The sequence below is a fragment of the Oryzias melastigma genome, linkage group LG12, assembly GCF_002922805.2.
Source record: "Oryzias melastigma strain HK-1 linkage group LG12, ASM292280v2, whole genome shotgun sequence".
NCBI classification, from domain to species: Eukaryota; Metazoa; Chordata; class Actinopteri; order Beloniformes; family Adrianichthyidae; genus Oryzias; species Oryzias melastigma.
This window is the reverse complement of record NC_050523.1, coordinates 16451757-16474094: the sequence shown is the minus strand read 5'-3', so window position 1 is coordinate 16474094 and position 22338 is coordinate 16451757. Positions and strand designations below refer to the sequence as shown.

The 22338-nt window shown below is 38.4% G+C and overlaps 1 protein-coding gene across 1 annotated transcript in view; it reads right to left on the bottom strand.

The window, feature by feature from the left end:
* Positions 1-22338, bottom strand: part of LOC112136147 (matrix metalloproteinase-17) — a 133594-nt gene that overhangs the window by 40899 nt on the left and 70357 nt on the right. Inside the window, exon 3 of the mRNA XM_024257741.2 lies at positions 22077-22212. Coding sequence (XP_024113509.1) covers positions 22077-22212 — 136 coding nt within the window. The remainder of the gene's footprint in view (positions 1-22076; positions 22213-22338) is intronic.

Below are 22338 nucleotides of genomic sequence, written 5' to 3'. Positions count from 1 at the left end.
TTTTTTTTTTTTTTTTCCCTGTCTTTGGTTTACGCAAAAAATGTTTCTCTTCTGTGGTGATTCATCTGTCCATAGAAGATTATTCCAAAAGTCTGGAGGTTGTCAGTATTCTCCTTGGAAAACTTCAGTCTGGCTTTGATGTTTCTCTAGAGGAGCAAATATTTCTGATTTAGGAGGGATGAGTTTTCAAACCAACAATACCCAAAGCCAGCTGTATTACCTGTGATGATATTTGAGGGATGACATAATTTTTAGCATTTTGCATCTACTCTTGAAGTAAAGTTGCTGGAATAACTGGACATGGGCATGTTGGCTTTTTTTTTTTAAATCCCTTCACTAGACCATTACAGAGACAGTGAAATTGCTGTTTAATAAAAGTTACATTTTATTTTTTAAGTGTGTTTTAATACTTTCGACAGCCAATAATATTAAAAAAATCTATAAATATTGTTGTCATTACCTCCCTACTTCACAAAAATGATCCTTTTCTGCTCTTTGCCGTGATTTTACTTTGATAGAAGACGTTGGTCTGTTTGGTGTCCTGGACTGTTGAGATGAATCAGTATAAGAAACATGTCCCACAAAGCTGCGAACCATAAAATAGGCCAGTGACATGAATTTGAAATTTCATAGTGTAAGCTAATATTTATCAGAATAAATTGAAAACTGCAGCTTGAATGGTAAAAGAGCTGTTCTGTTGCTCTGCCCTCACATCACCTGGTTAAGAAGCTCTGAAGCTTCTCACTAATATGAAACAAATGTTGAACATGTTAACCATTTATGCTGCTCCAGAACTTTATATTAAGCAAAAAAAAAAAAAAAAGATTTCTTTGACTATGGAGGACAGCATGCCCCGAAACTATCTCCTTTAATATTAACATGCATTTTGTGTCAGTGACAAGCCCTTTATTTAGTCTTCATTTGAGCTGTTTTGATTCATGGTTCTGTAATCAGTCACATTAGGCTTCAGGTACAAATGTTAAACCACATTTTATGTGATATTATCTGTAACTCCAAAACCCACTCCACTAAAAACTGTGTTTTTTATGTTTATGCTCTTGTGGCATTTTTCTCATGATGAAGGACATATATAAAATACTTTTGGGGATTTCTCAGTATCTTTTTTGTTAAAATTGTGTAAATCTGAAACAAATGACAAAATGCTGTTTAACAAGCTTGTAGTTGTGATGTAGAAACTACAATCGGCAGGCCACAAGCGCTTGCTCCGCCCCATTCGGATGCATGCACTTGTAGACAAATAGATCCACGTACATCTTTGTTTTCCTTATCCGAGCTCAAATTTGGCTCAAAATTGCACAGCTGGATAGTAGGGCTGCCACAATTAGTCAACTAAAATAGTTGATGACTGATTTAATAGTCGATTAGTCGTAACTTTATATTATATGGAGTCAGAATGCAATAAAGCTGAAAGTTATAATGGTGTTATGCTAGCTTTTTGGACTATTTTGGCATGTATTAAGGTTTTTTAGGCTATTTCTGAGTTTAGCTAATATTTCAGCTGCATGCTAGCTGTTTTGGCTAATTTAGGCTTTATTCAGTTTTTTAGGCAAATTTCATATTTAACTAATATGTTAGCTGGCTATTAGTTTCAATGTTTTCAGCTATCAGCTTCACCAATTTCAGCTATTAGTTTCAGTTTTTCAGCTTCAGCATTTCCAGCTATTAGCTTCAGCAATTTCAGCTATCAGCTTCAGTGTTTTTAGCTATCACTTTCAGCATCTTCAGTGGTCAAATTCAGCTTACAGCATTCACACTAGCATTATCACAGGTAATGCTATAGATCTAGTTTTTTGTTAGTTTAAAGCAAATGATGGTTAAGATGTGTGTTTTACATCCAGGTTATGCATGACCCAATTAGTTGACTAATCGGAAAAAACAATCGGTTATTAGTCGACTATAAAAAATAATTGCTTGCCATTTATGGGGATGTAAGGGGCTGTAAGCTAGTGGGAGTGAATATAAACAGAGAGCTCAGTTATGAGTGATGGGAAGTGGGGGTGGGGTTGCTCCACGCCCTCCCCACAACTCAGAGTTCTAATGAACTTCTGCCGTTCTGCAGAAACTATGCCCTAGAAAACAAACTTTTTTTTTTTTAAATAACTTGAGCTAAAAATGCCTAATCATAATTAAATGATTACAAAAGATCAAACGATAATTGGAGTGGGACTTTAGGTAGCTAATGAGGACAAAACTGAAAGAACTAAGGGGTTAAAAGAATTGAACACACAAAATATTATACTAATTGCTTCACCGACCTTTTTATAATTCGTTATTTCAAATAGAAGTTGCTCCTTATCCTCATATCTTTCACTAAAATTCTTTTCAGCATGCTAAATTTAAAGCTGCTGTTCACAGTTGAGCTGCTTGTTTGGCTGCTACTGCTGCATCTTTATCATGTCTACAGATACAAGTTGGTTCATTAGTGCAACTAATTAATGCATTAATTAGCAAACATGTCTATATCAACATGTTGTCACAAAACAGATGGGCAGTTTTTGCCTAGAAGCAATATTAGCTAACAAAGCGGTAGCTTAAAATGAGTTTTTCCTCATTAATATGCAAATATATGCAGAGTTGGTTAAAAACGTAGCTCATTTTATAGAAAAAAAACAGTGATATACATACAGTATGTGTGAATTTGCACGTGCTATGTTGTTTGCAAAAACACGGTTTATTCATTCACAGTTGGAGCGTGTGACTGTAGCTGGACAAGGTCACTGCAAATGGCTCGGCTTCCACAGACAATTCACCTGCTGATTAGTCCTAACTCAAACAGACGACGCCGGGTAATTGTGTATGTCTGTGTGTTCGAGAGAGTGTTTGATGGAAAAGATGGAGAGGGAGAGAACACAGTTTTGTCAGCTCCAAGCATGTGCGTGCATCTAAATGGCGTGTGAAGGAGTGGGTGTGAATGTAATTGCAGGTGAGTCAGGCAAGGTCAGAGAATTCCTGCCCTGCATTTCAGATGAACTGAGGAGTCTCTGTGAAGTGCTGGCATCCCTTTGCAGAGACAATGGGTGCATGGCAAATGAAGCAGGTGTCGTCCTCTAGTGATAACTCCTCTGAATTTGATTTCCCAGACTGACAATGACATGGAACTTGCCTGTGTGTCAATCATACACTTTGAACCTCACTGAACTCTTTATTACATTTTAATCAAGCAAGTTGCAACAGTCAAACCTCATGTTTTTCAAATAGCTGCTCTGGTTAAGTCCCTAACAGTATAAATATTTCACATCAACTTGTTTTTTTGTGTGATTAATACGATTATTTATGCATTTTCTTCAACAGAAGTAATTAATTTCTTCCACTGCCTGACTAAAACTGATTCTATAGTTGTGTCTTAATATTAAACTCTGTAAAACCAGAGTTGTCGCTACCTAAAAAAACACTTGTTCTTTGACAGACCTTAACTCTTTATGCATTAACAAGGTTCAACTGATTCTGACATGAGAAAAGCAGCTTTGAATATCAGCTTAGCACCGACATTCAACACATTCCTGATTTGAAATATTGCATAAAGGCACAAAGGTGCATTTTTTTCGTGACAGAATCAGCTGATTTACATGGATTGTCCAATCATTTCACTGCTGTAAAGTGTTCCATATGCAAATCTGTTAGAATTACAATTATTGTGTCAACGGTTAAAGAATAACGGTAGTCAAAAGAATGTGAACACTGGAGCTAAAGCTCTGGTGTACAAGGGTTAAAGAAAAATCTACTGTTTCAACAAGAATTCTTTGGCTTGTTCAACAGTTCAACAACTAAGCACCAAGAGATAGCTTCAAGGACGGTCTTTAGCAAATGGATTTAAGTGGTTTGATGGTTTGAACTGCACTCATTTTGAAGAGGCCATATCATGAAAAACAAGTTTTTGAGAGTTTAGATGCATTATACTGTTCAATCCTCACTATAAAGAACCCCAAAGCGGTGTTTTGATCTGTTCATGCATTTCTGAGTAATCCTCTAAAAACCTGTGCTCTTAACATACCCCACAAAACTGAGCGGGTCCTCACGTGCTGATGTCACAACGTGAAACAGCCCCTTTCAGGAAGAGTCTGCTCCAACCCCAGGCTAACACACTTTCTCCACAAATCTAGCAGCTTGAGCTGTGGCGATCTGCAAGCTTCGCAGTCTTTCATTTAGCATTTTTTAACAGAATTTCACCTCAAAATGAACCCATTCGCCGTCACCATTCTGTCTGTGGCAAATTTTGGGGATAAACGCTCAAGCTTCAAGATATGTACATCAATATATATTATTTTTTTAAATTGATGGGGTTTTTTTTTTGTAGATGACACAATGACAATGACGGCTTTAGGTTGACGTCATGAAATGGGCGGCTCCCTCTGGGTGCAAAAGGCGGAGCCTCAGAGATGAGGTGGTTTGAAAAGAGTCCACAAAAATAACTCATATTTCATAAGTAATTTGATTTTAGTGTTACACAAGGTAATATATGATCCTATATATGGATATAAATCATGGTATGGCCCCTTTAAAGCTAGGTTTTTCATAGTTCCATAGTTGCTGGCATGTACTTGAAGAAGTTCAGAAGTGTGCTGAGAGAAAAAGATACATAAGATAAAATGAAACACTGAAGACAGCAGATGAGAAAACCGATACATGCTGCACAATGTGAAGGTGGATGTGGAAAAGTATATAATGACTTGTATGACAGAATCGACACTGCTATATCTGTACAGGTAAAACAGCGAAACAGATGGAAGCACGTGCTGCAGGCTAAGGTGATTAAGGACAGGGATGGAAATGTCTTGACAGATTCCACAAGTGTGAAGAACTTTGAAGAACTGATCCATCCATCCATCCATCTTCTTGACCGCTTCTTCCCTTTCGGGGTCGCGGGGTGCCGGAGCCTATCCCGGCTGCTGATGGGCGAAGGCGGGGTTCACCCTGGACAGGTCGCCAGTCTGTCACAGGGCCTCAATCACACACACATCCACTCTCAGACACACCTAGGGACAATTTAGAGTCACCAATTCACCTATGAAGCATGTTTTTGGACGGTGGGAGGAAGCCGGAGTCCCCGGTGAAAACCCACGCATGCACGGGGAGAACATGCAAACTCCACACAGAAAGGTCCCAGCCGGGATTCGAACCGGGGCCTTCTCGCTGTGAGGCAAGAGCGCTAACCACTGCGCCACCGTGCAGCCCTGAAGAACTGATACATGAAGAAAATGTTAGAGAGTTCAAGTGGTGACTGTTGTGGAGTAGCCAAGATAATAAGAATGAAGTGAGGAAATAATTGAAGAGGATAAGAAGTGGAAAGGCGTTTGTCCTGACAACATACCTGAACATGGTTTAAGTATTTCTGTCTGACTTAAGACAATGTGTGAATTTTAAATTGACCATATTATCTAATTGTCACTCAGGTGTCCCACAAGGCTGTATTTTAAGCCCTATCCCCTTTTTATATGATCATAAATGACCTGCTAAATGTTCTTTCAAATGCTGTCTTTCAAATTTATGCTGATGATGCTGTAATTTTTACACAAGAAGCTTCTTTAATCCGCAGCTTTAAAGCATTCAGTGATGGTGGCCAGTGTCATGTTAATTCATGTTTGCTACCAAATGAAAAAAGTAAATTGAAGCTATGCTATTAAAAAAACTTTAACACAAGTTTGTTTGTTATAAAAAATGTAAGTTTCTGGAGGTTACACTGAATCTATCCTTGCTTTTCTCACACATAAAAAAGCCAAACACAGCCAACAAAATAGCGCCCAATATGTAGAACTTAAAAACAGACGGATCATCATCAACAACAGCAACAACTGCTAAAACAGTCTATTATGTTTCACCCACTGACTGTTGTGTTCCATCGTCATCATTCTTAGGAGACACAACCAGAAAACCTACTGACATTTAAAAAAAAATCAATAAAAATCTTGTATCAAAAACATTCACACTTCACCATTTGCACTTCTTCTTTGCCTTTCAGCTGCTTCCTTTTAGAGTTGACACAGTGAATCATTCCTCTCTATCTAACCCTGTCCTCTGATTCCTCCTCACGTCATCCCAAAAACCCACTTTCGCTAATGTATTTTTTAAATAAATAAATAAAACTTTTTTTTTCCCCAAAATACTTGCTGTGTAAAATATGGAACTCTGTGTTTTTTTGGCCTCTACAGAAAAAGATTCAAACCTTCAAAACAAAAGCCTAAAAGGCCCTCTTATTAGAAATAAAACATGTTAATGCTTTTGGACACTAGATAAAAATGACATTTTTTTTCTATTATCTGGTGAATTTACAGTCTGTTTTATGTGTACATGTATATGGTCGTTCATCAATATGCTTGTCCCAAATAAAAAAAAAAAATGAAACAAAATAAGATATTTATATGACAGCTGTCTCTTTATTATTTTTTGCTTTATGCCTAATGGTACATGCTGCACTATGACCCAAAAGCCATCCAACCCTTACTGAGACTGCTGCTAATTAAGCCCCATTTTATCACATCCAAATGCAAAGAGTGAAGTATTTCCTGTGGGGGAGTAATCATCTTCCCTCTTCACTGTCTGGATTACCATCGAGATGTCATCGAAGAAAAGGTCAAAGATTCCAAAAAGAGCATCAACACAAAAGCACAAACTGTGTGATGTCAGAGGTAAAGGGAAGTGCAGACTAAACTTCCATGGCTTGACCTAGGAGCATCACTCTGATGACTTAAGATTTAAAGGGACAATACATTAGACTTTTAATTCCACTGAGATTTTTATTCCAATAACTCCTTACTCCGCCTGGACATGCCCTGAGAATACTTGATACTTTCCAGTTAAGTGATCATAACAAAGTATGATTGGTGTTTTTATTGTGCAGGAGCACCTTGCAGCACAGCTATCCCACTTAATTTGTTTTGCAAACAAGCCAATTAAATTCCAGGTTTACAATTTTCAAGCAATGATGCCAATTTGTCGGTCTTTCGGAATCTAAATTTGATGGAATCCAGAGGAATCCACAAAGACAGCACGCCTCATTGGTATGTGTTATTTGCAAAACAGATGCACATTCTTCAGTTAACATACAGTCAGTAGATTAACCCAGAAATACAAAATACCGACTGTCCTAAAGATTGTTTTTTGTACAAGGAACAACCTACTAACCATAATTTAATGAAATTTGGAAGTACCAAATGTTGCAGTTCACTCAATAACCACTGGATTCCTCAATGACCCATAACATTTATTTTATACCAAACATGGTCTTGTTACATTAACATTTCTAATTGTAATTTTATCCATAAGGATATCCATGACAACTGTAAAGGGGGTATTTTTATCATCTGCTTTAGTTGTATTTTTTCTCAAATCTGTGATAAATTAGCAGCAAGTTTTTAAATTGGAAGGTGGATGGATCCATGGGTGAACTCAACAGAACTTCAAACTTTATTTTATCCAGTCCAATTACCAGTTGTTGACCAATGTTGAGTTGGGCAATGAGAACTCTGGTTTATAAGGCAACATTGATTCAAGCCTCAGTTCTGTTGTGCTAAACTCTATGGGTTACTTGTCTGTATGACAGTGGTTTCCTCTTCATTCTGCTGCACCAAAGAAATACTTTATTTTAACACTTGTTCCTGATATCACTTGTGCAAATTAAATTCAAACTAAAATTATGAGGTTGGTTTGTTTTTTTGCCATCTATACATCCATTTTCTTAACTTGCTATATCCATTTTGGGGTAACTGGGTTGCTGGAGCCTATCCCGTCTACTGTTGGGTAAAGACAGGGTACACCCTAGACAGGTTGTCAGTCTGTCGCAAGGCACACAATCATTCCTGCTTACACGTGCACACCTCTGAATACTTCTAGAGAAATCAATTAACCTATGAAGCATGTTTTTTGGACCCATGCTTGCTTGACCCATGCTGATCCCAGCCGAGATTCAACCTTCAAATAGCTCAGCAAGTAGTAATTGACATCTGATAAATGTTTGTAGGTTCTGATTTTTTGGCCTTTGGTCATGGTGGAGAGGTTGCTGTCCAGTTGTTTAAGGGTGTGGACAGGTGTCTTTTATAAAAATAACTAGTTACTACAAGTGCCATTAATACAGGCAAAAACTAGAGAATAGATGAGCTTCGTAAAGGAGTAACAGGTCTGTTATTTTTTGTGGGAGGCAAACAAATACTTGCTCTCTGCAACGTTATGCAAAACATATCCCTAACAAATCATACAATGGAATTTCTTGGACAATTTTTTATACTTTCTGTCTCTCACACTTGGTGTGTAGCTCTGATGAGCATTACAGACCTCTCTCATCTCTTGAAGTGGGTCGACTTGTGAAATCAGTGACTGCAAAATATACTTTTTTTGTCCCAATGAATTCATAAGGGTTCTTTTAAGGGGAGCAATTAACCTTTAAAGCATGTTTTTGGACTGTGGGAGATGACAGAATTGCTGCTAGAAAACTGATGGATGCACAGAAAACATGCAAATTTAACCCAAAAGGGACCCGATCTACTTCTAGAAACTGTAGGTACTTGCTCCTCCAAGAGCCCATATAGTAAATAAAAGACTCACTTCAATGAAAATCATGTTATCAGTGTTTTTAACTTGTTCTTGTGGCATTTTGCAGACAAAAGTGACACATTCTCATTCCCTACTCGTCATTTATGGACGTATGGTTCGGTCCCCTTCTGGTCACTTTTAACATTTTGGGTGTCCTCAATTTGTAGTCTTTTGACAAGTTCCCAGTAGATCACGGGTCCCCAACACTCTGTATGTGGCACCAAACACAGAACTGGTACCGTGTTAGGGTTAGGGTACCTGTCCACATCCCAAGGGTTTGGGACCCCTGATTAGCGTCTGTAGCTCAGTACCAAGCGGCCCTTGGACCAGTACTGCTTTGCAGCCCAACGTCCCTTTTTGACGTTTCGGTTGTCCCTGATTCGTTGTTTTTTTTTTTTAAATGGTGGCTGTTCTCATTAAATCAGGGGTCCTCAACCTTTGGGACATGGACTGGTACCAGTACCCTAAATTCTTGTTTCCACTGACCAGCTGGGTGCAATACAGTCCAGTTTGATCCAGTATTTTGAGCGTTTCCATTCTTAAATGGACCCATTAAACAGTTCAGAGGCTTAACTGAGTGGAAACGTCCCCCATTCCTCCTCTCGTACCGGACAGGACCGCTCAGTGGAAACGAGGTTTAACCCTAATCCAATACTGGGATATGGAGAAGGGAATGGGGAGTGGGGCTGCTCTGTGCCAACAGTCCCACCCACAACTCAAGAGATAAATTCTAATGAACCACTCTGCAGAAACTGTTTTCTTCTAAACAACACCTTATTTTATTATTTTGGCTATAGAACTACATAATCATATTTAAAAGACTAACGGGAAGACTTTTGCAATAGATCAAAAGGTGATCATAGTTGGTCTTTAAAATCCCTGTCATTGTCAATGTTTTATTTCAGTGAAATGAAATGCTTCTGTAGGCTGATAAATTCATATAACTAAACAATTTCCCTAATTAGTCTCCAACTCTGTCTTTGACTGTGTCTCTCTGGGACCTTAAACACAGCACAGCATTTATTAGTGAGGGACTGTGCTAAGGCAGTAAGGTAGAGGATTTGCAAAATGAGGACTATCCTGTCTGGTTCTATTATAATAAACGTGGCAGATCAAGCTAAAATTTTGAGCAATTGGACAATTTTTCAGCAGATTATTTCCTTACTTTGTCCAAATATCTGTGTGTGAAGCATCTGCCAAATGTCTTAGTAATTTCTGTTAGACCACCATATAAATGTCTACTTTGTCAACTTTTTTTAATCTCCATGACTCATGAGGGAGTGATAAGCATATTAGCCAGCAAGTTTGGTCAATAGAAAAGTGCAGATGTGGGAGATTTTGGTTGCAGCATAAAGTAGGAGTCATCAGCAGCTCTGTGCCCGGAGGGCTTTATCCCGGCGAGAGTTTCGGATTGTGCATCATTGACTTACAAATAAATATCTGAGAACAGAGTGTGCTGTCAGACGCTTCCATATCAATCAAATATAATACCTACATAAAGAACTGCTTACATCAAAGAACACCGTGACACTACTGAGCAGGCAGTCCTTGAAGGACTGTCGGTCTTTTTCTAAAAAAGCCTAACTGGCAAGCTGAGGAAAGAAGAGGAGAAAATATGAGGGGGAGAAATAAAAGAAAGTAGACAGGCCTTTTGTTCGGCACCGATGGGAGTGAAAGATGAAGGAGGACAGAGCAAGGAAGATGGGATATGCAAATATGTCGCAATGCTTTTGAGGATTATACAGGTATTTATACATTCATTCAAACAGAAGGCTTAAACTACACAGTAAAAGATAGGGGGATTCTAATCACAGCCTTTGAAATCGGCCGTTATTTCATGGGCTTAAATAATATGAGCTCTTTGTTTGCTGCGACTGTGTGAATTGCTTTACCAAGGATACTTTTGGACATAAATCCTAAATAAACAGACATACAGAGTTTTTTATTCGAATAAATATGCTAAAAATGTTGTTTGAAAGTTTTCCAAAGCTGCAGATGATACAATCTTTGCCCTCGGCACAGTGAAAACGGCAGTTTAATCCTCTGTTTTAATACCTTTTTGATGTTTTTGCAGCCTTCAGCATCAAAATTCACCGTACTCCTCTTTCTTCGTTCTGTGAAATGCTTATCTTTGGTATAAGTGCCGCTCAAATTTTAGCTCTCTGATACAGTTTTGAGGTTTCCTGTCAAAGGAAGGAGAGCAGTCTTTAGTGCCTCTCCACCGGTGGTCCACAAGGTTCACACCTTGGCCTTCTCCTTTTTTTAAAATCTAAATCGCATCTCTGATCGTCATTATTCATGGATTCAGTTTTTTTTCATATCATTTTTATACTGATGGCACATTTTTTATTGACTTGTTACAGTGGCCTTGAAGTGCAAATCAAACCAACAAATTGCTCAATGCAAAAACATTAAAGATCACAACAACAATTAAAAACTAATAATTATAATAATAGTAAGAAAATAAAAGTAAAAATATAGTTCTAGAAACTAAAACACAGTTTGAAAAAAGGGGAGCTTCAGATAACAAAGGTAATTTCAAGAAATCCAAATGTGGAAAAAAGCAAAACAAAGAACAAAACCAGAAAAAGTAGGCATTATTGGACATAGCTGATAGGATGATGATATTTGTCCATCATTTTAACCAAAGATTCTTTAGCATGAACTCATACCGCACTTGTACTTGTTTGGGATTGGCCATATCTTTGTTGACATTTTTCCTACTATATCCCTTTTTCACAAAAACTGGGAAAACACAAGGAAAATTCCCACAATCCATTGCTTTTTATAGTAAATTCCCACAGTACAAAAATACTTTAAAGCATTTGTACAGTATTTTACTGTCGACATTGCAGTAAAATACTGCCCAATTTACAGAAATCCGATACCGTGTGGATATTCTACTTACTTTTTACAAAACTGATATTGAAGACGTATCTGAAATAAATCAAACTTAAAAACTAAAACGTGATCATCCAATCAGCAATGTCCTGTAGTACCTACCTTCCTACCTTCTCTGGTCTCTTATTGTGTTTCATTTTTTAACATATTTTGATTTCTGGAAATCAATTTTCTGAAAAGTTTTCTGTTTTTTCTTCTTTTGAAATTGTGTTTTTATTTTGAAAATGTCATGTTTTTTATTATTTGTTTTAATTATTTATTTTTATTTTCGATTGTGATCTTAAATATGTTTTTGCATTGATTTATTTGTTAGTGTGATTTGTACTAGCAAAGCCAAGTGGACCCCATGTGGTTCAGAAGTTGGCAGAAAATGTGGGCCCCAATGGGGTTTGTCCACAGTTTGTGTGTCTGCTCACATTGGATTAAGTGGGCACTCAGTGGGCTGGCTCGCCACCACAGAAACTGAAAAAGCCCAATTGGGCCCACGTTTCCTCCCCACTTTTAAACCATATTGAGCCCACTTGGCCTTTGAGCATAGCATCTAGATTCTACACATCAAGAACTCCAGATCCAATCTTTTTTTTTTTTTTTAAGTCCAACTTCTGGGGTAGACATTTGTCAGTTTGGTTATTGCAATGCTCTTTTACAGGGCTACCCAGTCAGCAGAATCAATTTTCAACGGATGATCAAAATGCAGCTGCCTGCCTTATTTTAACTCAGCCCTCAGATCTCTGCATTGGCTTTCCGTGGCTGTCCGCATACACTCACCTACAGAGTGGTCAACTCAACGGCACCTTCCTACCTGAACACCCTCATCCAGGTCTGTAACCTCTCCTGCTTGCTGGATTCTGACAACGACTGACAATCCACACAGCAAAAGATCACAAGCTAGACCCGAGAGCTCTGTGATCCTTTGATGGTGAAACAAACTATTCAGCTCTAGATGAACAGCAGCATATTAAAAAAAAAGTTAAAAGTCAATGTTCTTGCAGATTCCTTAAAAATTGTCTAGCCTTTGACATCTCTTACAGCTGAAACATTTTTCTTCCAGCTTTTAAATTACATTCTTTTTCCTCACTGTGTGTACTTCCCTCACCCAGTCTTTGTCTTTGTTAGCAGTGAGGTGAGCCGCAGACTTGCCCACAACTCCTTGTCATTGTTGCCCACTTAACAACTTTGTCTAATGTCGTGTCAAACAGTCCAGTGACTTTAAACCCAAGCACTCACTTTCCCTCATTCTCTTCTGTTCTCAAGCAGAAGTAGTCCATCTGTGGGGAGATTTGGGCTCGTTCTCCTTTACAACTTTGTTTCAGTTCACTGGGGTTGGCAGGCATTTCTCTATGAACGGGTCTATTAAGGTCCTGCCACAGGAAGCCAACCGTGCTCAGGTCTGACGCTAACAAAGCAGTTTTAAGGTCTATGATGTGAACATACAGCTGTGCTTATGAGTTTAATGTCCTCACATATAGAATACTAAAAGTAGAGCAAAAGTTTATTTCTCCAAGCATTTTTAGGCTTTAATGTGTGTATGCAATATGAAAAAAAAAATCTAACCCGAGTATTGTATTTCTTGTATTTCCCACACCGAATGATAAGGCACACGCCAATGAATATTCTGTTTTTGAAATCATACCATGTATTAGAGGTATTGAGCTATAAGATGCATTAAGTGAAATAAAAGAGTCAAGAGTTTAGTCTGTCACACTTAACTACCTGGGCTCACAGTAATTTCTAGCACTAGCTTGTAACACGCTACACGTTAGCCTCGTTAGAAGTGCTAGCCATGTTAGCATAATCAGGATACCTGCATCCTCCAAGCTTGTTTGCAACATGTATGAAACAGGTTGAAATCACTAAAACAAGTGTTACTGTGTAGGGATGTAACAATACAATCAAGCCACGGTTTTAAAGTCACAATTTCAATTTTTTCTGATTTTTTTTTTTTTCCAGTGTTTTTTCAGCTGCTTTTGTGAAAAGTTGCGACAAAAGTTGTGATGTTTTTAATTATATATTATATATATTTTGGAAAACACCAAAAAAATAATAATTTAATTTTTAAATAAACTTCACATTCTTATATTCTAACTCTTTTTATTGTGACACATCCACTAGGAAAATACTGCACCATCAACATATACAATGTTGCTGTGTTGTTTAATATAAATAAAGCTGAAAATGACTCTTGGTCCTTCCTGCTCACAATACCTCAAATATTTGTGTATTAATTTAGACATACTTTAGAGTAAAACGACATTTTGCAGTGAGAAATTAAAAACTGGGATTAAAAAAACAGCACAAGCTGATCAAGCCTTAGATCTCAATGTTCTACTCAGAATCTTGTGTGATGCGTGATACTAACCACTCAACACACCCCCAGTTATTAAACGACTCACAAAGTATCGTTACATTCGTATTACTGTGACTACACTAACTCCGAACCTTGTTAGCAACACATTAAAAAGACGTTCGACACTGCTACATGAAAGCCATGTAAGCATATTGACAAAAACACCCAACCAAACACTTTGACAGAGCCCTCTGTACACTCAAAATTGCTTCACCATCAGTGAACACAACCAGGATGAATCCATTTATATGGTAATATTAATACACATGTAAGGCCTTACAGACCCACAGCAATAAAAATCGTGCTTTTTGTGTTCTTAACACGTTCATGTAGCATTTTTCTTCTGATAGAAGAGCTATATAAAATGATTTAAGATGAAAACTGGGTTTCTGAATATGTCTTTATTCAAATCTTGTTGGATCAGGAGCAGATGAAAACTTGCTGTTTGTGACGTAGCAACAGCCATGAGTGGGCCAAAGTCTCCTTTCTCCGCTACAATTCTGATGAATTTACATGCCGACAAATAGGTCCATTAATGTCTTTATTTTCCTTGTCTGAGCTACCATCATGCTCAAAACTATATCTTAGATATTGTTTGCTGTTTTTTTTTTCTTTTTTGCTATGTTAGCTTGGACTTGTGAGGAGCTATTTGTAAGCGGGAGAGAGCATAAACAAAGGAATGCTGGAAATTTAGCAAAAGGCTAACTTCTGTGCAAACATTCCAACCCTCAACTCATGCAAATTTCTAATGCAATGCAGAAAATACGTCTTAAAAAAAACACAGCGGCTTTTTGATTTTGGCTAAAAACGGCATATATCAAAATTAAAAGACCACTGGGAATGTTTTTACAACAGAAAAAATATATACCGCAGGGGCCAAAAAATGCATAATGAAGAAGAAAAAACCATACATAAGTCGCACTGGAGTATAAGTCGCATTTTTTTCAAGTAATTTATTTTACAAACTGGTTGAAAAAAACAATATTACATCATCCTGGAAGGTAAGTTATAACATTCATAAGTGAATAGAAAACAGGCTGAATATGTGTCAACACATATTCACATATTAGCATCATGAAAAAAACAAAAAGGTGTAGCATTTATATAACATAACAGTTTTCTTTAACTATAGCCTCAAGAACTCATCAACTTTGTATCTTTACTGTAATTAATTGCACGCAATCTCACTCCATATCACTAAATCCCTTAAATTCTTTGTCCTCTGTGTCACGTCTGAATAACTAAAGTAAATAAAGTAATTGCAAAGATCACCATAAGAGGGCACTCTAGACTTACGGTCCATATCTCATCTCATTAAAAATTCGTATATAAGTCGCACTGGAGTATAAGTCGCAGGGACATTCAATCTATGAAAAAAACCGCGACTTATAGTCCGGAAAATACGGTAGTTGGTGTGGGACTTTAAAGGCAAAATTTGTGACAGTTTAAAAATGACTCAATACAACTTTGAGGTTAACAGATAAAAATAAAAAAATAAAAAAATAGAAAAGCTCAACTCCATAGTCTTGATTTGCTGGATGTTATATCTGAACGCTTAGCGAACATATAAGCTACAGTGGTTAAAAATAAAATAATGATTCTGTAATGAATATATCTTTAGCAACAGATACTTTGAAGGTTACCAACAACAGTGAAATTACAGTTAGATAACGTACAATAATTACATTTGCTTTTATTTGTTACTATACCCAAAAGCATGTATTTGTAAAAGCAGAATTCATGTTAAAGTTGCTGTACTGGATCACATTCCACTTTACTGGTACTCCTCGTTTGTACTGAATATGTCTCCTTACTGCTGTTATTTCAGTCCAGCAGTACAGAAATGAGAAAGGCTTCCGTGCCCTAATGAGCCCTAATTCAAGAAGCCCAGCTAAACATGACATAGGCCAGTTGTAGGGTCTAGCAGAGAGTGAGTCATGGACAGGAGTTGGATTTTGAGCCCTGCAGCTGTGTGAATCTTGGCTCCCTGCAGCAGATGTTGACTTTGCAGTTTCTTCCTAGTGCAGAGCTGGACGGCTGTTATTTTCCAGGTCATCTGAGACCGTACGAGGGAGTAATGCAATCAGATTCTGATGCCCTCCAAAAAATGTTGGAGCCTCTGACTGAAAGCCTCCAGCGATGTGTGGGATTATTTCAACAAGGCAGTGCCACAGGGAAAAAGTCTCCAGGTAATTTGTTTTCAATAAGGACTGACTATGCTGCCCTCTCTGTGACAGCAGATTCATCCCTTTGAACTCATCACTCTCACAGACTGAGAAGCTGCTGAAAACAGTCGCCCCGCTCAGCTGATCCTGGCTGAATGGGCCAGACATCTATTCCTGCAAATCTGGGTTGGATGGTTTTTCTAAATCTATACTTAGAGCCAGCTAAAAAATAAGGCAGTTGCCGTTATAGGGCAAAGTCAAGCTGTGGAGCCTACTATGACTGTCATAATCAAGGGTTGTAACAAAAATCAGTTATGAGAATATCTAAAGGTCACATGCACCCGAACAAGGATGATCTGAGAGTTTTAGATTGTATGGGCCAATGCAGGGTCGTAGAGAGGAGCATCTTGTGGAGAAAGTGTTTCTTGCATTATCTTAGAGACTAATACGACCATTGAAAATGTAACGTACGATTGTTGTGGTAAATATATTGAGAAGTATTCATAATGGTAGGAACACATCAAACATTTTTAAACCGCACCTGAGTCCGCAGATGCCATTTCTCCATGCAGACGCTCACCATTCAGCTGGTAGGGAGATGTGTTCCACAAAGTGCTAAATGCGGCCCTTGTGTTTAGCATATAGTGCTCAACTGTCACTACTAGCTCCTGCAGTTAGAAGACGCTTGGTGCAAAATGTCAAAGCGGTGCAAATCTCACAAATTTTGCTAGTGTAATTTTCTTCCGACCTGGGCACAATCCACAACTATTAATTTCTTCTTCATGATCAATTTTTCAAAAGGTTGGGACTTCCATAAATGAAAACAGATGCCACCCACACTTCCCTACCATATTCGAGTCTCTAACCATGGGCTCACGCGGCAACCGTTCCGACTCAGGTGCTAGCTACGGCAGAGGACTTCCATTGACTACGAGATTGCTGCAGCTACAGGCTCTGCTGCCAACCCTGCAAAACTCCGAATTCATGAAAGTTCACGCGATAACCTGCCATTTATTTAGGAAGTAGAGAAATCCTTCCCTTTTTCGCAGGGATTAAGAACCGAAGACATCAGTGAATATGGAGAACCCCCCGTCCCCGTCTCACTGCCCCACCCCCATGGCCAAAGAATGTCAGTTACAGATCCATACTCTTAAAAAACACTTCTTATCATGCTTTGTTAAAAAAAAAAAAAAACACCTGCTCCGGATGATAATTATCCTCAGCGATTATCAGAATAATTTCGAGCCACACCTGAGTCTGCTGATGCCAGTTCTCCATGCAGCTGGTAGGGACTCAGTAGGTGGTGGGACCAGCCTTTGGTTTGCTGTGTGTGTGAATGTATGAGTGTGTGTAGCCAACCGGCCGGTTCATCTCTGATAGTCACAATGATGTAATGTTTACAACACTGTGGAAACAACGAGTAGAGCGGAAAATAAGTTTTATTTCGAAAAATGTACCAGATGCACTTAAAATTTGCTCGCATTACATTAATAGCCCCAACGTCACAAAAAGTGCAGCGACTCAGCTCTGGCGTCTGGCGAAAAATTTGAACCCGATGAAACGGATTCGGAGCTCTGGAGAGGCCAGATCGCAGCGGTCGGATGTCATTGGATGCAGTGCGAGTTCTTTTTGCTCTATTCAAGTTACAAAAACACTCCAGCGGTCACATCAGAGCCGTAACACTTGCCACGGGAGCCAAAGGTTATTGGTCAAAGTTCAACTGGTTTACTTTCAAAGCACATTGAATAGCTGCATGTTTTGTACAGAGAGCCCAAAAAAGGCTTTAAAATGTGGGTAGCAATGAGTGATCACGAGAGTTTTGAACACAAAAGCCAGGAACACACACATGCACAGGTTCATATAGACTTTGGGTTGGAAGTGGTCGCTTGTACACAAATTGCCAAGCCAGGTGTGAACGTAGCATAACGCTAATGTAAGTTGGGACTTGTGGGTGATGCTGTTATATGGTGCCCTTGCACCACGCTTTCATAATTTGTGAGTACTGACTCCTTGCTGACTGGGAACAAAAGCTGCACATGGTGTGCAGGTGATACTTAAGTGCCTGTAGGACGCTAACATAACCTACGCTCTGATTATCTAATCAGACTTATCACATGATCAGCACACATTCTACAGAATTTAGGGGGTTTGAAAAAAATACGTACAAGATGGCTGCATCTCATTTACTTCATTCACCATTAAATGTTTACTATGATTTGTTGTTTGCAGCATGCCCGTAGAAAAAATGTGTATGGACATTTTTGCTCTATAGATTCACCAAGTCGTCTACAATCTTGCTGTTTTATGCAGACCACCCATACAGGTTTGTCCATTTTTTGCTCATATCTAGTAGCTTAATTTTAAGAACACCACCAAAAAATGAAAGAACAAAGTCTGGGTGAGAATCTAAAAGTCAGGATTAAATGGTTCAAAGGCGAAGTCTTAAAGATAATTTGTAGGTTTTTTTATGTACACAAACTCATTTGCTCTGAGCAGAATCTTTCTCTTAGTACCCCCTGGGCTCCAGCATCTCAGGCTCATGTTTCCCCAGCGCCACTCCCCCTCAGATGAGCACTCCTGCCTATCGACCTGTTTCCTCAATCCTCCGGTGCCTTGATGTCCTGCTTTCTCGCTTCATCTCACTTGATTTGGGTTTTTTTTCTTCAGTCCTAAGTTAGATCTATTGGCTTCCAGGTTTCATCATTCCTCTGATGGTTACATTGTCCCCTCACAACAGTATGTTAGCCTAGTTGTAAAAGATAGTTTTACACTATTCAGAGCGAAAAAAATGCTTGTTTAAGCAGAACTTTTCTTCTATTTGTCCATATTTTTGCAGCTGGGCATTTACCTACTAAAAAAACTGCTGATGTAATCAGCTTTCCTTTTAAATATAAATTAAATGTATATGCAGTGTCTCTCTATTTTAACTTAGTTTGAGTGAAAGCAGGAGAAAGAACTGGTGGAGTTATTGTTAAGCTACGTCCACACCACCCTCTGCAACACGTGCTCAAGCAGGCACTCCCTTTGAAAAGTCTATGTTTTGGGGCTTCAGTGTTCAAAGATTTTGTGTTTACGCGAAGTTATATAAGTTTCTACGATCATTTTCAAAATATACGAACAAAACGCGTGGTCACTGAATGTGTGTTGTAAGTTAAGCCAAGTTGAACTAATCATGGACTTGGATTTTGTAGTGACGTATGGATGACATCCCCTTTAATTCACGGAAGTCTCAACCGTTTGAAAATTGATCATGGAGAAGAAACTATTAATTGTGGCAAAAATTACATAACATCAAGGCCAAATCGAAATTCTTCCCCTAACCATACAGCTTCTCTCTACCCCTCAAAATGTAGGGGCATTTGGGAGGTTGGGTTTTTCAAAATATTTGATTTAAAGGCAAACCCTCACGGTGGGGTGATCCTCAGCGCTCCGCCGTGTAGGCATTTGGCATCGCACTTTTCTTCACGTGGGTGTGCTCAGAGGCACAGTAAGACCCAATCTGAATTCTTCCCTTCTCCCTACCCCTACATCTAGCCCTTCAAATGGAGAGTTATGGAAAAATAGTGTCTCAGAATTCAGACATCAGTTTCGCTTGATGACGTCATTAAGTGGGAGTAATATCTGAATTCGAAGACACAATTTTTCCGTAACTCTCCGTTTGGAAGGCTAAATGTAGGGCTAGGGGAAGAATTCTGATTCGGTCCAAGTCTTTAATATAGCACAATATCTGTGAAAGAAAAAGCCTGGAGCAACTTTTATGAGATTTGCACCACTTCCACATTTTGTCCCAAACTTCCTCAAACTGTAGGGGTCAACCATGCATAGAAAAAAGTTTAAAAAATTAGTAGAAGCCCTTTCCTACTTGTCCAGTGTAAATGGACTACACACGCGTTTAAGAACCAGCGTTTAGCGGTGGCGTACTCTACTCTTAGCCCTGATTTGATTTTACAACAGGCTTCTTAATACATGATCAAGTTATCCTGATTTTTTTTAAGTATTTCCGCATTTGTTATAGAAATTTGAGTGTCATCTGTCTGTCATAATATCTGCACAGAAAAACTTAAAGCCAATTCTCCCCTCTGTCACCCACTAACACTTCCACCACTGTTAGTGTGGCAACAGGAGGTCTTGTCCTCTCTCCTTCCCACGATGCCATTCTGCTGTTGGTGTCAAAACTGAGATGAACTCGACTTCAGTATCAATCTTTGTTTCTTTATATACTTTTCTCTGCATTAAACTTGCTTAGTTCTCTTTTAAAAAGTGTCTTCCTGTTTTTCTATGTTTATTTATAATAGCAAATAATAAATGCAGCTGCAAGGATTTTGTTTTTGTCTCTTAATGTGTCATCTGCTTGACAAGAAGTATTCTCAGAGAAAGGACATAAGCAGAGAGCTTGGGGGTGAGAACATTGTAGTTATTTGTGTTTTGATGTAACTCTCAGTATACACGCTTGCATTTGTGGTTCTACACTTTTTATTTTTCCTTTCCTTCATGATGTTTAGATATGCTTCTAGGCTCCTGCAGGTTTACATCTGCTGAAATGATTTGCACTGCATGGGTAGACACAGATTACAGAACCTGGCAGACACACCACCTTACAGTAGATCATTTCCTTGTTGAATCACCGTGACAGCGTTGTGTTAAGCAGCAGATGCCACGCGTGTCTTACCGCATCTCCTGTCGAACACATAATCTCTAAGCATACATCTGCAAATGCAGTCTGCTGTAAAAATGACCCGAACGGCTTCCAGGTTTTATCATGCTACTTCCGCGGGAGATCCACAAGGGGGCGTAGCGGAGAATACACTTTTTTTTCATTATGCACTCACTCCGGCAGGCTGTCTTTTAGTGGCCACTATTTCACAGTTTAATATATATAGATATATATATCTATATATATTAAGGAATTTCAGAAATAATTTAGTCTAGCTCATTGAATATTGGTTATTGTACATCTACAAGAAAAACTATTAGACGATTTTTATTAATTATCTTGATTTTCATTGAGTTCTCATAAACTGTTCATCTGTTTGTGATGTGTTTACATTCAGAGAGCAACAGATTATGTAAAAAAGTAACAATATAGAGTGAATATCATCAGAATATGGAGCTTTTACTGTGAAAATCAATGTTACACATGATTGTTTTACATTCTAAATCAAGGATATCCTTTAAAAATGTATTAATTATTTATAGGCAGTAGATTTATTTTTATTGACATGCAGCATTTAAAAAAAAATGTTTCCCCCACTCAAATGTTCATCACTTGCATAAAAATAAATATAGTTGAAGAATCCAACTTTATTAAGTGATAATACATCAATTTATCTCGCAGCAATAAGAAGAAAGACGATAACCATTAATATCAGTGCGTCTCTTTGCATCTAATAATGCTGCCATTCTGACCCATTCTAAACCAAAAAGTTGAGTTGTTTCATTCAAATTTAAAAAAGTAAACCAAAAAGATGCAGCAAACGGGTTTATTCTTCCATGTCTCAGCATTGTATTGCTTATGCATCCTCTGAGGCTGATGTATTGTATATGTCTTCCCTTAAGCGGGCTGTGCAGCAGCCTGGCTTTTTACAAGATTACAGTTAAACTGTTTGTAGTTAACTGAATTATGGGCTCTTTTTTGGTCCCTCCCACTGAATTTCAAGCTAAGGTGGTTTTGAGAAATTTTCTACATAGTTTTTAGATTCTGGGTAACAAAAAGGAAAAAGAAAAAGGTTGTATTTCACTGTAAACACTTCCAAATCGGTCGGAGGAAACAAAGAGCAGCAATGCATTGAACTTGAGTTGGGTTAAAGTGACCTATGAGAGATATGAAAATCTGAAGAAATTACCTTTTTTTGGCGACCGGCAATGTTTGTGAACATATGAATGAGGCTGCAATTACTCCCAAAATAGTGCGTGATCGATTACCTGTTGTTCGGTTGCCATGCAACAGCATCTGGTTTTCAATACGGCATACATCTGAGACAAGGTAAGAACTAGCTTTTTAATAGTGTTATCATGTGTGCAGCACTTTCTGTTTAATTTTGATCACCAAAAGCAGCTTAAAACATCTGATCTGTGCAGTATTTGTACTTTCTGAAGTTGTGTTTAATTTTTTTTCGTACCTCCAGGACAGATGTCGCTTATTCCATTTGTTCTGTTGGCTTGAGCTTCTTCTTTTGCGTCTGGTTGCTACATCCACTTCAGATACATCAGGCAGGGAGCATCTGGGTGTTTTCATCAAACCTAGAGTTGCTTGATCTGAAGGACAGAAGCAGGAATGAGTGGAAAATTAGGAAAACCACTTATTTAGAGGATGCAACAAGCACTAAACCTTAAATAAGTGTTAAGTAGGGGTGTGTATTGGGCAGTGGCGGGCCGTCAGGG